Source organism: Schistocerca gregaria, chromosome 1, assembly GCF_023897955.1.
Source record: "Schistocerca gregaria isolate iqSchGreg1 chromosome 1, iqSchGreg1.2, whole genome shotgun sequence".
NCBI lineage: Eukaryota > Metazoa > Arthropoda > Insecta > Orthoptera > Acrididae > Schistocerca > Schistocerca gregaria.
In genome coordinates, this window is record NC_064920.1 from 588,923,834 (window position 1) to 588,942,371 (window position 18,538).

An 18,538-nucleotide genomic window follows, 5' to 3' on the forward strand; every position below is an offset into this window, starting at 1 on the left:
GATACTGTAGTTTTGAAAGTGACATTGGTTTCTTTTGTCTTACATTGCTTGTTTTTATACAGATGACAAAACCATAGCCTACAAATTAATTTACTTTTCTCCAACTTCCCTCTTTTGGATTTTGTTCAAAATTTTACGAGGTCATTAAGAACCAAAATAGACACCATAGAAAAAACAACTGTTCTGGAGAAATAAAAGGAAATACTGAAAATGCCTCAATTAAAAAAAAAAATGTCGACTGCAGTAAATCATTTATGGACAATATACAATTAACTCAATATTTCATTCATATCCTGATATTACCTATTCTGGTCTTTACATAAAGTTATTAACTGCCAACTTAAAAAATATTTAACTGTTAACAGTTTCGTTTTACTTAAAAATTTCACACATAAGTTCCTCTGTAATGTATGTTCTGAAGTACAACGATTCCTGAGTTTTTGTAGTTTCTATCAGTTTAGCATGGTTTATTTAAATCATTTTATCATGAGTCAAGAAATCACGAGTTTTATGTAAAAATATTTTATTGGGAGAAAATATCTACCAACAGTAGACACTCATCAACAATAATAATAAAGCAGTCCAGTAATGAAGTTAGGGGATTTTCCCCTTGTTTTAAATTTACAATATCCTCTTTGATGTGGCAACAATCCTCTGTCTTTATAATAATTTTAAATTCTTCAAAGCTTTCATTAACAGACTGAAAAAATTACTGTCATAATTTTACTAATTTTAGATGTTTTCCATTGATATTCCCCATCTTTTCTAGGGTAAATAATGGAGGACTTCGCAAGTAGAGAATGTTCTCGGAGATGATACTTTGCAGAGGGATGTGATGCTCCTGTGACAACTATTTCTGAGCTAACTGAAGAAGAGCTGGAGTTACTATTATGGTGCTGTGGTGCTGCATCTTTGCCAGTAGATCAAGTGTACTTCTGTTCTAAACAAAAAGGAATGTACTTATTAAGATTCTCACTACATAAAAAGCGATGCATTGTTCCTTTCAGGCGTTACAAGAAAATGGTGTCTTCTGGTTTGTGTGAAGTGACATTACAGCAAGCAAAGTAACTAAGAGAGAAAGGACTTTCTATTATTCCTGCTTAAAAGCTATGCCCAACTTGCAGAAGGACGATTACAGTTTATAAGAAAGGAAATTGAGGAACTTCTTTAAGGATACCAATGAAACGAGAGAAAACAAATTTGAGACTGCCTAACTTTCACATTTATTCAGTGTTGAATTGAGAAAGAAATATGAGCATGATAACTATCATGTGAACAGAAAGTAATACATTTTGATAAATTAATGGAACAAATGAAAGAGAAAATGAAACACTCCAATAATCAAGAAAAAATTAAAATTTGTGTCTTATGTCAGAGGCTTGGGCTCCACAAAAAGTATGTGAAATATTTCAAGTCTCAATATTTGGTACATCAGGCATGCACTCTTTTGAAAACAAAAGTAATTTTTATTATGCCTGAACAGAAAAGGGAAATGATTACCACAAAAAACAGTTTTTGACAGAGTAGACAAATGTAAGGATGAGGGGGCTTATCTCACTAGGGGTAAGATAGATACAGCCTACAGGAAAATTAAAGAGACCTTTGGAGAAAAGAGAGCCACTTGTATGAAAATCAAAAGCTCAGATGGAAACCCAGTTCTAAGCAAAGAGGGGAAAGCAGAAAGGTGGAAGGAGTATACAGAGGGTCTATACAAGGGTGATGTACGTCAGGACAATATTATGGAAATGGAAGAGGATGTAGATGATGATGAAATGGGAGATATGATACTGCGTGAAGAATTTGACAGAGCACTGAAAGACCTGAGTCAAAACATGGCCCCGGGAGTAGACAACATTCCATTAGAACTACTGACGGCCTTGGGAAAGCTAGTCATGACAAAACTCTACCATCTGGTGAGCAAGATGTGCGAGACAGGCGAAATACCCTCAGACTTCAAGAAGAATATAATAATTCAAATCCCAAAGAAAGCACGTGTTGACAGATGTGAAAATTAATGAACTATCAGTTTAATAAGTCACAGCTGCAAAATACTAACACAAATTATTTACTGACGAATGGAAAAACTGGTAGAAGCCGACCTCAGGGAAGATCAGTTTGGATTCTGTAAAAATGTTGGAACGCGTGAGGCAATACTGACCTTACTTAGAAGAAAGATTAAGGAAAGGCAAACCTACATTTCTAGCATTTGTAGACTTAGAGAAAGTTTTTTACAACGTTGACTGGAATACTCTCTTTCAAATTCTAAAGCTGGCAGGGGTAAAATTCAGTGAGTGAAAGGCTATTTACAATTTGTACAGAAAACAGATGGCAGTCATAAGAGTCGAGGGGCATGAAAGGGAAGCAGTGGTTGGGAAAGGAGTGAGACAGGGTTGTAGCCTCTCCCCGATGTTATTCAATCTGTATATTGAGCAAGCAGTGAAGGAAACAAAAGAAAAATTCGGAGTAGGTATTAAAATCCAGGGAGAAGAAATAAAAACTTTGAGGTTCGCCGATGACATTGTAATTCTGTCAGAGACAGCAAAGGACTTGAAGAGCAGTTGAACGGAATGGATAGTGTCGCGACAGGAGGATGCAAGATGAACATCAACATAAGCAAAACGAGGATAATGGAATGTAGTCGAATTACGTCAGGTGATGCTGAGGGAATTAGATTAGGAAATGAGACACTTAAAGTAGTAAAGGAGTTTTGCTATTTGGGGAGCAAAATAACTGATGATGGTCGAAGTAGAGAGGATATAAAATGTAGACTGGCAATGGCAAGGAAAGCGTTTCTGAAGAAGATAAATTTGTTAACATCGAGTATAGATTTAAGTGTCAGGAAGTAATTTCTGAAAGTATTTGTATGGAGTGTAGCCATGAATGGAAGTGAAACATGGACAATAAATAGTTTGGACAAGAAGAGAATAGAAGCTTTCGAAATGTGGTGCTACAGAAGAATGCTGAAGATTAGGTGGGTAGATCACGTAACTAATGAGGAGGTATTCAATGGGGTTGGGGAGAAGAGAAGTTTGTGGCAGAACTTGACTAGAAGAAGGGATTGGTTGGTGGGACATGTCCTGAGGCATCAAGGGATCACCAATTTAGTACTGGAGGGCAGCGTGGAGGGTAAAAATAGTAGAGGGAGACCAAGAGATGAATACACTAAGCAGATTCAAAAGGATGTAGGTTGCATAGGATAGATTAGCATGGAGAGCTGCATCAAACCAGTCTAAGGACTGAAGACCACAACAACAACAACAAACAAAATTTCTATTTGGATGATGAAAACTCTAGAATAAAGGCACGAAAGAAAGACAAAGTGAAGTCAGGAAAAATGTAAATGAACAGATACAACAGATTTTAAGTTAGCTAACTGACCTGTACTCTCTACACAAAAGAAATTTCCTGAAAATAAAGTAGGCTTTTCTACATTTGCTCATTGCTGTTACATGCCATTCACCTTTTTAAAAAAAAAAAGTAATCCTATGGGAGTAATAACTTGCAACATGAATTACAGAACCTGTGTGCAATGTTCCTGTGACAAATATCCTCCTCCATCACCACTTCAGGAACATCAGCAAAATCAGACATAAGATTTTGAGCCTGATGAAAGACAGGATGAATTTGGTTCTTCAAGAAAGTAAACTGTTAGAAATTTGTGAATTGCTTGTACATAAGAAACTTGCACCTCGTTCCTTCATTGCAAAATCTCAGAGTAATTACTTTAAAATGAGAAAAGAAATTCTTCAAAAAGGGTTTGTTTTAGTGTTGATGGATGTCAATGAAAATTTCGGCTTCGGCGTGTAAGATAGAGCACAAGATTAAGACTGGAATAATGACAGCTGTGTGTACTATAAGAAAGACCAAAGTTTTCAATTTCAAAGTCTCTGCATTCAAAATGCAGCAACGATTCATTAAACTCAGAATACTTTATTGCAGTTCCTGGAACAAGAACTTGAACTGCCTGTAAGTGATACTGAATATTTCACAGACAGTAATGCTGCACAGTACAAAAACTACAATACTTTTTTTAAATATATACAACCATTAACATGACTTCAGAACTAAAACGCACTTGGTCATTTTTTGCAAAAAGATTGGTAGCACTTGAAAGGGCTTGTTACAAAAGCAAGTCTGCAAAGACTGTTTCACGGACAAATACTTAAAGCTGCACAATTTTTCAATTTTGTAAAGACAACCTGAAACAAGTGTCAGTTTTCTTTATTTCAAACCAGGAGCCAGCTAAAGTTTGTACTTGCTCTCTGCACATTTTTCACTTGCAAGGACTGTTACTGGAACTAGATGCTTCTTACCACTTTCAGCAACTCAGACTGGAGCCAAACACTTAAGCTGTGATAGCAGTTTCAGTGTCATATTTTGTACCTGTCAAAGTGAGCCGTTAATGCCTGAAGTTCATGTGCATACTAATTGCTATGTCGCTTGTGTGTACAATTCCTTCTGGTATCTAGTTACTGTTTTGAAAGTGAATGATGTGAAAGTGATGCAACAGTTAGATTTATACATCCAAATAGGCCATCATCATCCTTTCATTAGTCTGAAAATGATACTTTTAATATTACATTATCCCACATTTTATATCAGGTAGAAATCAACACAATGACAACACGTACTTTTACTGCAAGTAAAATCTCTTCTAAATTTGTGGATGCAAAATGGTCCTTATTTAAGAGTAAAATGAATGAGCAATGACACACATTAAGGATCACAGTGTTGCTAAGTGGTTTTCTACATCTACATTTATACTCCGCAACCCACCCAACGGCGTGTGGTGGAGGGCACTTCACGTGCCACTGTCATTACCTCCCTTTTTTGTTCCAGTCGCGTATGGTTCACAGGAATAACGACTGTCTGAAAGCCTCCGTGTGCACTCAAATCTCACTAATTTTACATTCGTGATCTTCTCGGGAGGTATAAGTAGGGGGAAGCAATATATTCGATACCTCATCCAGAAACACACCCTCTCAAAACCTGGCGAGCAAGCTACACCGCGATGCAGAGCGCCTCTCTTGCAGAGTCTGCCACTTGAGTTTGTTAAACATCTCCGTAACGCTATCACGGTTACCAAATAACCCTGTGACGAAATGCGCCGCTCTTCTTTGGATCTTCTCTATCTCCTCCGTCAACCCGACCTGGTACGGATCCCACACTGATGAGCAATACTGGATCCCACACTGATGAGCAATACTCAAGTATAGGTCGAATGAGTGTTTTGTAAGCCACCTCCTTTGTTGATAGACTACATTTTCTAAGGATTCTCACAATGACTCTCAACCTGGTACCCACCTTATGAACAATTAATTTTATATGATCATTCCACTTCAAATCGTTCCGCACGTATACTCCCAGATATTTTACAGAAGTAACTGCTACCGGTGTTTGCTCTGCTATCATATAATCATACAATAAAGGATCCTCCTTTCTATGTATTCGCAATACATTTCATTTGTCTATGTTAAGGGTCAGTTGCCACTCCCTGCACCAAGTGCCTGTCCGCCGCATGGAACTTCCGACACTATCTACTAGGTCATTTATATATATTGTGAAAAGCAATGGTCCCATAACACTCCCCTGTGGCACACCAGAGGTTACTTTAACGCCTGTCGACGTCTCTCCATTGAAAACAACAAGCTATGTTCTTTTTGCTAAAAACTCTTCAATCCAGCCACACAGCTGGTCTGATATTCCGTAGGCTCTTACTTTGTTTATCAGGCGACAATGCGGAACTGTATCAAACGCCTTCCGGAAGTCAAGGAAAATGGCATCTACCTGGGAGCCTGTATCTAATATTTTCTGGGTCTCATGAACAAATAAAGCAAGTTGGGTCTCACACGATCGCTGTTTCCTGAATCCATGTTGATTCCTACAGAGTAGATTCTGGGTTTCCAGAAATGACATGATATGCGAGCAAAAAACATGTTCTAAAGTTTTACAACAGACTGATGTCAGAGATACAGGTCTATAGTTTTGTGCATCTGCTTGACGACCCTTCTTGAAGACTGGGACTACCTGTGCTCTTTTCCAATCATTTGGAACCTTCCGTTCCTCTAGAGACTTGCGGTACACGGCTGTTAGAAGGGGGGGGGGGGGGGGGGGGGGCAAGTTCTTTCACGTACTCTGTGTAGAATCGAATTGGTATCCAGTCAGGTCCAGTGGACTTTCCTCTGTTGAGTGATTCCAGTTGCGTTTCTATTCCTTGGACACTTATTTCAATGTCAGCCATCTTTTCGTTTGTGCGAGGATTTAGAGAAGGAACTGCAGTGTGATCTTCCTCTGTGAAATAGCTTTGGAAAAAGGTATTTAGTATTTCAGCTTTACGCGTGTCATCCTCTGTTTCAATGTCATTATCATCCCAGAGTGTCTGGATATGCTGTTTTGAGCCACTTACTGATTTACCATAAGACCAGAACTTCCTAAGACTTTCTGTCAAGTTGGTACATAGAATTTTATTTTCGAATTCACTGAACGCTTCACGCTTAGCCCTCCTTACGCTAACTTTGACATTGTTTAGCGTGTGTTTGTCTGAGAGGTTTTGGCTGTGTTTAAACTCGGAGTGAAGCTCTCTTTGCTTTCACAGTAGTTTCCTAACTTTGTTGTTGAATCATGGTGGGTTTTCCCCGTCCCTCACAGTTTTACTCGGCACGTACCTGTCTAAAACACATTTTACGACTGGCTTGAACTATTTCCATAAACATTGAACATTGTCAGTGTCGGAACAGAAATTTTCGTTTTGATCTGTTAGGTAGTCTGAAATCTGCCTTCTATTACTTTTGCTAAACAGATAAACCTTCCTCCCTTTTTTTATATTCCTATTAACTTCCATATTCGGGGATGCTGCAACGGCCTTATTATCACTGATTCCCTGTTCTGCACTTACAGAGTCGAAAAGTTCGGGTCTATTTGTTATCAGTAGGTCCAAGATGTTATTTCCACAAGTTGGTTCTCTGTTTAATTGCTCGAGGTAATTTTTGGATAGAGCACTCAGTATATCCGTCACTCGATGCTCTGGCCCTACCACCCATCCTAAACATCTGAGTGCCTCAGTCTTTAACTGGTAAATTGAAATCTGCACCTAAGACTATAATATGCTGAGAAAATTTGTGTGAAATGTATTCAAAATTTTCTCTCAGTTGTTCTGCCACTAATGCTGCTGAGTCGGGAGATCGGTAAAAGGAGGCAATTATTAACCTAGCTCGGATGTTAAGTGTAACCTCCATCCATAATATTTCACAGGAACTATCCATTTCTACTTCACTACAGGATAAATTACTACTAACAGTGACAAACACACCACCACCGGTTGCACGCAATCTATCCTTTCTTAACACCGTCTGTGCGTTTGTAAAAATTTCATCTGAATTTATCTCTGGCTTCAGCCAGCTTTCTGTACCTATAATAATTTCGGCTTCAGTGCTTTCTATCAGTGCTTGAAGTTCCGGTACTTTACCAACGCAGCTTCGACAGTTTACAACTACAATACCAACTGCTGCTTGGTCCCCGCATGTGCTGACTTTGCCCCGCACCCTTTGAGGCTGTTGTCCTTTTTGTACTTGCCCGAGGCCACCTAACCTAAAAAACCGCCCAGTCCACACCACACAACCCCTGCTATCCGTGTAGCCGCCTGCTGTGTGTAGTGGACTCCTGACCTATCCAGCAGAACCCGAAATCCCACCATCCTATGGCGCAAGTCGAGCAATCTGCACCCCACACGGTCGCAGAACTGCCTCAGCCTCTGATTCAGACCCTCCACTCGGATCTGTACCAAAGGTCCGCAGTCAGTCCTGTCAACGATGCTGCAGATGGTGAGCTCTGCTTTCATCCCGCTAGCGAGACTGGCAGTCTTCACCAAATCAGATATCCGCCGGAAGCCAGAGAGGATTTCCTCCAATCCATAGCGACACACATCATTGGTGCCGACATGAGCAACCACCTGCAGATGGGTGCACCCTCTACCCTTCATGGCATCCGGAAGGACCCTTTCCACATCTGGAATGACTACCCCCGATATGCACATTGGTTTTCTTCCCCTCTCTTACTGCCATATCCTTAAGGGGCCCCATTACGCGCCTGACGTTGGAGCTCCCAACTACCAGTAAGCCCACCCTCTGCGACCGCCTGGATCTTGCAGACTGAGGGGCAACCTCTGGAAAAGGACAAGCAGCCATGTCTGGTCAAAGATCAGTATCAGCCGGAGACAGAGCCTGAAACCAGTTCGTCAGACAAACTGGAGAGGCCTTCTGTTCAGCCCTCCGGAATGTCTTTCGCCCCCTGCCACACCTCGAGACGACCTCCCACTCTACCACAGGTGAGGGATCAGCCTCAATGTGGGCAGTATCCCGGGCAGCCACAGTCTTAGTCCGATCGGGGGATGCATGGGAAAGGCTGGCCGTCCCCGTGAAACCCCCATCCAGACCCCCACAGTGATGCCCATTGGCAACAGCCTCAAGCTGTGTGACCAAAGCCAACACTGCCTGAAGCTGAGAGCGAAGGGATGCCAACTCAGCCTGCATCCGAACACAGCTGTTGCAGTCCCAAAACTGTAAAACTGGCTCACAGCTGACTTATGTTATGCCTAATTGGTTGTAATTATTGCACTAATATGTAAGCTGAGAGTGTTTGCCTGCAGTGATTAGGTTCTGGTGAAAGACATATCTGAATAATATGTTCAAAGGACTTGGATCTAGATAGTAAGAAGCCACATTTTTTAACCTATCCTGTTAAAAGACAAACTAAACTGGCTGTTGTTATACATCTTTTGCAGAGGTTCTGCTTATTTGTCCCCTTTCCAGTTCCCTAAATAAAATATTTTAGCCTCTTCTTTACCTCATCTTCCATTTTTCCGTAAGATGTGTGCTGCTTGTTTAAAAAAAAAAAGTTGCATTCCAGAAGGTTGAACATTGAAAATAATTTTTACTTTATTTTAAACCTCAGTTTGTGATGAATGTTCAATGCACATTCCATAATTTTAGAAAACCTTATATGGAAACTGTGTTCATTTAAATTAGTTTTAGAGTTTTCATAAGAATTGTGCAGCATAATACATCTGATTTCATTACTATGAATATTATTAAGATACTATTATAATAAATTGGCCAAAATCCATGATGTTATATATCAAACAAGTACACAAAGTTTTAACATTATACTTCATACATGGGTACCATGACCTGGATGATTTGACATGGAATGACACCATGACCTTGATGATTTTATGAGTGCTGCCAGAAGTGGACAAAATTGGCTCTAGTTGAAAGATATTCATCTATCTCTGAGCAGTGCCAACCTTAAGCTTCCTAAAGATTTAAAAGTTGTACTGTGCACATTGCTCAGGATAATGACCCCAGTAATGCAGCAAGCAAGCAACACTGCCTCCCTCTGAATACTCCTCTCACCTCTGCAGTTGCAATGCTGGGGCATTCTGCCATTCTCTATAGCCACCATGTGAATCAACTTGTTGTGGACAAACTGTAGATAATGTGGGTTGCTACAGGAAAAATGGAACAACACGTAAATGAAATAGTACTAGGCAATTTAAGAGTAACTTTACCATGCACAATCAGTGAATAAATTTAAGGAATCAAAGGAAGCGTCCAATTCCACGTGTTGGCTTTGACCCATTTTTACGTAATGGTGGTGGTGTGTGGGATGTCATTACGGTGCGGAGTTTTTGAGCTGGTTGTGTTTGTAGACTTCATGTTGTTGTATTTGATGATGTCCTCTGGTGGTGGATGTGAGCATGCCGAGTTTAACATATGGAATTGGGTTCATTTTAATTTTGGTTGTCAGTGTGCTGACCTGGTTTTGAGTTTCGGTAGCTGGTGCGGTAACGTGGACCATGGAAGTGCTTTCAGTAAGTGATTAAGGTTCTTTTTTTGTTGATGTGTTTGGAGTTTTTTCCCCCAAGTCTGAATAATTGGTGTTTGTTGTGTGGAAGGAAGTCTTCTTTTTTTTTTTTTTTTAAGTTATGGATATGACAATGAAGTTCATGAGGGTGTCATTACTTTCTGAGATAGGTGGTGATGTGATGTCTGTCATATAGTTTCCACAGATGTTCGGTCTTATTGCTGAATACATTAGGTATCACATTTGTGACAACAACATGAGGTTGACAGGAGTTGTGCCAGCTCAGGCCAGGGACATGTATATGTGGATTTGTCGGCATTTGTACACAACTGTGTATGCGATGGCCAACCTAGATGGTATTACCGGAGGCTTTTATTCATAAGTAATTATTGTTCTGGTTTTATTGTATAGTAATTGTGATGTTTTGTGTGTTGTATATTTATGATAAGTCAGCTGTGTTTTAATTGATTAATTGATGTAGTGAATATGGGGTCTGTGTGCTTTGGAGTAGTTGGTGTTTTCGTTCCACTTTTCAGAGATATAAGTCTTTTGGTATCGATAGCTGCAGTTGAGCTATATAGGTCAAGGGAAATGTCCAATTCCTGTGGTTTTGTTGGTGTAGTGGAATACTATAATTTAATATTTTTTTGGATAGTATTTGTTTTGGGATGGAGTGGCGTTTTTCTATTGTTGTATATGTATCTTGTCCCAGCCCAAACCACCTCAGTTTACCGCAGCTGCCCCATTACTTTCATTTTATTTTTGGAGTAAGATGTTACTGTGTCATTTTTATTTTTGTTCTTGTTTATTCACTTGCATATGTAGTGACATCATTGTCGTCAGTCTATACACACTGGAAGTAACCGTTTCCGCCATACTGATCATGTCATGGGTCAAAGCAGATGAGTGGAATCAGATGCTTCTGTAACGCCAATTTAAGATAGTTCACAAATAGTTACAACATTGATCACATGCAGGAGATGGTGGTATACTCCAGATTCTTACTAAGCCAAACAACAAAGTTTGTAATTTTAAAATAACATTAAGTCATTGATAAATGTCTAAGAAATCATTTCCATGATGAAGTCCTCTTGAAAACCAAAGTAAGACTGGTAAATTACCTCGGCATAGTAAAGAGACCTTGACATAAGAGATTTCTCTCTCCCTTTCTGTCAGTTCCATGCTGTTCATATTTATTTACTCATTTACTCCTACAAATTTAAGCACAGCTATGAGACAGCAACTGTACAGGAATATGATATGTATAAACACAGCCAAATAGTGCAATAAGTTTCTACTTTAACCTGGTTTTCACACTGACAATGCGTGTCCATGAGAAAATCCAAACAATTACATGTAGTAAAAGGCGAACAGATTTAAGAGCAAAACTTTCTTGTCGTATAATATACTTCATAAGAAGATAATATTTAAACCATATAAAATTACAGACATTGGAACTGACATAAAGTAGGTAACTGTCAGTAAAATTATAGCTACATGGCATAGCACATGATACATCGCTAAGGGCAGTACGATGAAACAGTCGCTGGAGGTGACTAAGCTTAGCCTGAAGCCACATTCAGTGCCTCTTTCCTATCACAGTCCTTAGCAGCATATAGTGTGATATGCCTTTAGCTATAATTTTACTGACAATTACAAACTTTATGCCAGTTCCAATAACTGTAATTTTAAGTGGTTTCAATATAATCTTCTTATGAAGTATCTGCCCATTGGCTACTAAATGTAACTGTTTGGATTTTCTGGTGAAGGAGCCCACAATTGGTGTCAACATTACGTTAAAGTAAAATATTGTTGCACCGGTTGCTGTATTATATAGTAATTCATTTATCTATTGTACGTGCAAACAAAGATGACACTCAGTGCGCTGACTGATGGGAGCAGCTGTAAACGGGAAATGTCTTTGCAGTCGCTCCCATCAGGCATTGCGGCGAGTGTCAACTTTGTGCGAACAATATACTGTAGATTCCATCAAAGACAACCATCTGGGATGTCCAATAAGTCAAAATACAAATTTTGAAGATGCGAATTTCGGAATTTTTTTTTAAATTCTGTATCTCTGTTACAGTTCTAGATATTTTGTTTGAGTTTTTTTATTTGAAAGATAATTGCTTTATGATTACAATGGTATCCTCCATTTGGGCATATCTGTCAAAGTTCTTTTACTGTCACATTTTAAGTTTTTTCTTCTTTTTAGAGAATTTTTTTTTCTTCAAAAATGCCAATCCAGAAAAGTTAGTTTTTTCTGTTAATTAGTACCATGTAGTACTACATTCCTCTAAAGAAGAGCTTTCACTTTTAAGCTGGACAGGTTTTATTTCAAAAAATATCTTTTAACTTTCAAGGGTGATGCACGTCTTCACTGAAGTTGTTTCTTACTAATTTCATTGTTACAATTTTTATTCCTATTGTCTTTGTTGCAGTTATTTATTTTCACTTTCATTGTTGCAGATATTTCTTACACTTTGTTGTAGTTTCTAATCCGTTTTTTTGTCATGGTTGTTCATTGCAGGTTTCTGTACTGTAGTTGTTCAGTGCTAATTTGTTTACTGAAGAGGCTTTCAAGAAATCTGAGACCATCCAGTGAGTTCTGTGTTTTCGTCAAGAATTTACCAGGTGACACAGTTGTGGTGTGTTTTGTGAAAAGGTCTGTTTAAAATGTCTTCTGACTGGGGCCACAGGGGAGTAAAGTGTGCTGACTATTTGCATATCCATAAAGGTGTGATTTAAAAAAAAAGCGCGCACACACACACACACACACACACACACACACACACACACTGTTCAGGTTGGGAATAAGTGTTCTCATTTGAAGCCTCTGTATCAAAGTGAAGACATTTCCAGTGACAACTTTTTGTGTTCTAAATGTTTTGACAGAATAACGATTATTATTGTGCAGATGATGTAGATTATGCATCAATATAGGAATATACCCTGAATCAGTCAACTACATACATAGATGTCAGTCCTGTTAAGAAACTGTGTTCAGTGAAGTCGAGTCATAAGCACTATGCATTAAGAAAGCACAGAGAAATTACTAAAGCTATGGACGAATACGGTACAGCAAAACTGACCACACTCTTCAAAGTAGAAATCCCATCTTCAGAAGAAATTGAACCAAAAAAGCACTCTTGCCAGGAATTTTTCACAAATATCAATTCAGCTGTTGAATACTGTGCATTCTACAGTGAAACGGTGCAAGTTTTGGCTATTATTCCAGAGACATTTTCAAAGAAAACAGTTTTGAACTATGTTCCATCAGTATCTACACCTACATCCATACTCCGCAAGCCACCTGACGGTGTGTGCTGTATAAAAGTACATAGTAAACAAATCAAGAAATGTGAGGTCTGTAAAAGGAGTCTTTGGAAGACCATCCTGTAGAAGCAGCTCAAGTTCAAATAGTGCAATCATTTTATCTGGAAGATAAATGGGACTGTTCTCGCCAGAGTGCCAACAAGAGAGACACTATAAGTGTAACAGTCAAAAGTCAAAAAGTTGCGAAAGCAAAGAGGTACATGACTCGCAGTATTAAAGAAAATTTTGCAGTTTATAAGAGCAACTATACATCTTCACATATTGGAGGATCAAAATCTTAAGCACTATGAACTAAATGGGTGGTTCCATACCCACCAAGAGATATCTGTTTATGTGTGTACTGCGCAAATTTTTGTGTGGTAGCTTTAAAGAACTTACTGGAGCACGTGACATACGACACTTTGGTTGGGCATGTGAAGTCATTAGCAGTCTGTGATGTAAAGCGAGAGACTTGTTTGTTTCAATAATGTGGTGACTGCCCTGGAAAGGGTGGGCTGTGTTTACAGACACTTGGCCTGGAAGATGTAGCAGATAACTCTGCAGAAATTACATACGCGACACGGGAGGAAAATAAACTAATTAAGAAACCTGTTGTCTTTGACAGTTTCATTGATGAACTTCGTAAATGGTCAATGAAAGCAGTAACGCAGCAACATCTGAATAAATTGCAACAACAACACATTGCAAACATGAAAGGATTGTGTACAGGCTGAAGAACTATGTTTAGTGCTTCACTGCAATTTTGCTGAGAACTGGTCCGTAATTCTCCCATAAAAAAAAAGTATAAAGGTATCACTGAAGTAATGACCAGATTTCAATTTTCACAGGAGTGACCACAAGTGCAGCAGTTATAAATGATGACACAGGACATGACTCAGCAAATGCTTTCCTAGCAATGCGCAATATTCTCCAACTGCAAACAGGGGCAGAGAAGATGGTGCTCCTAGTCATTTTTAAAAATAATTACCAGCTGTTTGAATTGAGTAAGTTGCTTGTGCCAACTGACTGGGTATACAGTGCAACTGGTAACGGGAAGGGGTCTTGTGATGGTGTAGGCGGTCTGCTGAAGCACCATGCTACAGAACAATCTTTCCAGACCAAATACAGCTGCCATTCAGAATGCTGAGGATTTTACGAGAGTCTTGAAATCTTACACATCCACAGCCCTTTTTCTTTTGTCCAAAGAGTAAATCAAAGAATTCCGTGAGCAGAAAGAAGAATGATCCAAACAAACTACTCCTACGAAAGGAATTCAGAAGACACATTTTTGGACTCAAAGTGATGGGCAAACTCATATTGAATGCATTTTAAAGATCAAGAAAGAAGAAATTTTGTTTGTTTGGCCAACACTTCAGAAACAGCAGGATAATATTCAGATTTACAACCTGAGAAGGTGGATGTTTGTGGCGTGTGTGTATGACTGTGACTGGTGGATTGCAGAGATTACAGACACCAGTTATGAGTTAAACGAAATGGTAGTGAATTTTATGACACCACACGAACCTACTGCTCGATGTAGGTTTCCAGCTGAAGGACAGCAACAACACCATCAGTGCACACTTCCTGTTCACAATTTGAAAACTGTTAAAGTGCTCCAGTTTCTATCAGATCAATAGGAAGGCATCACTTTGAAGGAAGATACTGAAGCAGTGGAATATATTTTTTAATTCATTGACTGGCTAATTTCAGTACAAAACAGAATGCACAGAAGTTGCATAAAAAGGAAACCTTTAGGCCTTTGGACATTTCACATACATTTTGGAACCATTTAAAATGTTCAAAACATGAGTCTCTTACTCATATTTCAAAAATAAAATTATATTTTAAATAAGGCTAGATTTTGATTTTTATGAGCCTGTTATGTGATAATGTGGTAATAAAATAGGTTTTATTTATGGCAAAAATTTCAATTGTTTATAAAACCTGTTCATCTTAAAAGTGGAAGCTCTCCATTTCGGGGCATGTAAAACTATTGGTATTAATTGACAGAAAAAAATTATGGATTAGCATTTTCGAAAAAAAATCCATTAATTGCAAAAAAATGTTCAGAACACTGTAGTACAATAACTTTGAAAGATAAGTCCAAATGAAGAAGTTCTTTGTAATCATAAAGCAATTACCTCTCCAAAAAAATCTAGAACTGTTTTAAAATTATTTCCAAAATTCACATCTTCAAAATGGTAGGCCTATGCGCAGTGTCATTTTTGGAGAGCTGTATATCGCAGCAGAATTTTTTTGGAGAAAACAAAAAAAGTGTTCCTTACTTAGTCCTTCATTTTGCTACATTCAATAACATCCAAAGCTATGAAGGTAAGATTTTTTTACTAGCTTGACTGAATTGATATGGACTATGCCTGTACTGCACAATGGCATTATGCTTATACCAGACAAATTGAATCACGTAAATTAGAAAGGAAATGCTACTTTGAAAACAACTGCTGCCTCCTCAGTTACATTACATAGCTGCTGCTTAGCTCCTATTGGTAGCTTCAATTCCACTGCTATTTTTGAATGAAAACAATTACCTACATCCATAAATACTGCATCCTCTTTACAATGAAAGGAGGTAGTAAGATTAGGGTCTGATGTATCCTAATTATCAGAGACAAGAGCAGAAGCTCTGGTTGAGGAAGGAAATGGGTCATTCCTTTCTCAAAGGAATCATCTATGCATTGGCTCTGAGCAACATGGGGAAGAAGTTCACAGAACACACAAACAAACACAGAGTTGACATGGCAGTAGTGTTTTTCAAGCATATGCTTCACACATATATTGATCTTTCTTCGAGAAAATAATTAAGTACTGTAACAATGAAAACTATTTTCATAGGAGCATCCCCCCCCTCCAAAAATATATTTGCAAGACCAGTTCCTAATATACGCAAGAAGTAGCTAGAAGTAAGTATTCCAAAAGGATTCCAGTGACAAACTGAGCAGAAACATGCACTGAAGCACAGAACTCAACTTTGAACCTCCAGTCTTAAAAGAGAACGTAATGGTTCCAATATTCCTTTCACATATGTAGTGTGAATTATTGCGAGAACTTTAAAGAAAATTTGAGCTTTGCTACCGTCTTTCCGAAATAGCTGCAATTTTCTTTGTTAAGTACTTATTTTTAGGTATTTACATGTGCAGTCGGCGAACATCTCGACAAAAACAACAGCCGTAAATCATTTCCCTGCAGCTGAAGTTCACAAATTTGGAAGTGATTGCAGCTCTGTAGTGTCGGCGAAATATTAACTATCCATTCAGCGAAGCAAACGGACTTAATTTAACAATGTACAAACCTGGTATAATAGAAAAATCTTCACTGAGGGAATTTTATTTTCATTAATTCATAAAGAACAGGCACCTGCAGCTATATTCGGACTGCTGATAAAAAGTTCCACTGACATACAACTGTTACGCCGAGATGAACTGATTGGGCCTAATACATAACCGGAAGTTACGAACACTGCAAGAACGCACCATTCGCTGGAAATATTTTGAAAGCACTTCACTACTCCAGTGATTCAAAAAACATTTTACAGTACCTAAAACTGGTATTAACTGTACAGTTGCGTATGCACGTTGTTCCAATGACAAATGAAATCCCTTTGTTAAACGCATAAATACTATAATATAAACAACAGGTTCTAACAACAAAGGCTTTGTTGCCCGAAATTTTAGGGATCTTTGTCCTCGATGACGTTCAGTTTCTTCTAACACAATCCGCATCTGCAGTGTTCATGGGCGTCATCACAGAAACGGAATCATGTCCAGGTTGACAGTTGACATTACTTACCCGTTCAAGGGGTTTGGAGGATTTCTTGTTCGATCTCTTCATTCTATAAACTGGTTGCTGTTCCTTGGAGAATCAGACGTACAAATTAGGATGTTAACCGCCACTACTGAATCGTTTTAGCTGTATTTCGCGAAATGCCGCATCTGAGATAACACCAATTTTTAAATCACCATACCCATTGTTTCCCGAACAAAACCTCCAACTTGCAGCCACATCACAATGACGAAATCCCTACCGTTTGCACCGTGCTCCACATATGAAGTCTTCCTTGAAATACCCACGCACCCATTTCCCACGCAAAAATCCAAACACAGGCAAATCGAACCAATGACAACACAACAGTAAACAGCGAAAGTCATAGTTGCTTGTATTCCAAGCGTGGTCTGGCATCGTTGGGAATCATGTAGCATTTACTACAGTACGCAACTACAAAAATTGATCTACACTCCGAATATTTTTTTTCCCGTTAGATGCAGGCAGCCAAAAGTAGGTATTTGTTTAAAATCTATTCAATCCAAAGTGTACAACGAGTCCACACCCTATGCACATATAAAGCTTAAAATGTACACGTCTGCTATTATCTGTCTGTGCAGGCAAGTCACCGATTTAAAATGTCGGAAGAGGTAGTCTCAAGTTTGATCGAAATAGCACAAAACTGTGGAGTTATATAAAATATGTGCGCACAAACCATAGCTTGTGGACGGGAATCCCCGCACACCTGGAGCAAAACTAGAGTCACCTGTGTGTTTATTCAGGCTAATGTTTCTCGTCCTCGCGTGCACACTAAATTCTTGCATTCTTTTTAACATGGCTGATAGGCGCCAGTGCTCCAGAAAATTCGTGGCTGAAGCTTGGTTGATTGGTTAATTTGGGGGAGGGGACCAAACAACGAGATCATCGGTCCCATCGGATTAGGGAAGGAGGCTGGCCGTGCCCCTTCAAAGGAACCGACCTGGAATTTGCCTGAATCGATATAGGGAAATCACGGAAAACCTAAATTAGGATAGTTGGACGCGGTTTTGAACTGTCTTCCTCTCGAATGCGATTCGAGAGCATGGCTGAAGGTATTGAAATCTTTACGAGCGACACATTTTGGAGGTACATATAGATAAGAAATACAGCTGATCATATTATTTAATACGGGAAACCAAAGTAGTTACTCTACAGCTAGCAGAGAAATACCAATAAAAAAGTAACTGCAGAACGAGTTAAACAAGATAACGAAATATATGTGTAGTGAGATACCTCATTTGCCTATATGAAATACATGTAATAGCTTTTTACAGTGGCGAAGCGTCCATTAAGTCTCTAAGACTGACTCTACTCAAAGAATTCCAAAATCATACGTCCAAACTGAGTGTAATCCAATCTCGTCATGTACCCTAGTAATTGATTTCAGATATTTTACGTTTGAACTTCGTGTATGAACGCAGCAGTATAGTGCATCACTCCTCTAGCTTTGCAGCCCATAACAGCTCGCAATTCCGTGCTTCTTACGAGCATGCACAGTAAGCTAGTTCCTTTCATATGGCAGACTGAGGTTTCTACAGGTTGATAC

At 38.9% G+C, this 18,538-nt stretch overlaps 1 protein-coding gene across 8 annotated transcripts in view; it reads right to left on the minus strand.

Moving 5' to 3' along the window:
- The window catches only part of LOC126357309 (histone deacetylase 6), a 318,706-nt gene extending 301,341 nt beyond the window's left edge, over window positions 1-17,365 (minus strand). For 2 of the 8 annotated variants that reach the window (XM_050007449.1, XM_050007446.1), the window contains exon 1: window positions 16,981-17,323. In XM_050007449.1, the coding sequence (XP_049863406.1) occupies window positions 16,981-17,022 (42 nt within the window). In that variant the 5' untranslated portion in view covers window positions 17,023-17,323. Of the gene's footprint in view, window positions 1-9,410; window positions 9,503-16,483; window positions 16,950-16,980 lie in introns of those variants that run through there. The other 6 variants (XM_050007455.1, XM_050007454.1, XM_050007448.1 and 3 more) reach the window with 5 other exon arrangements.
- Window positions 17,366-18,538: the final 1,173 nt, after the last annotated feature.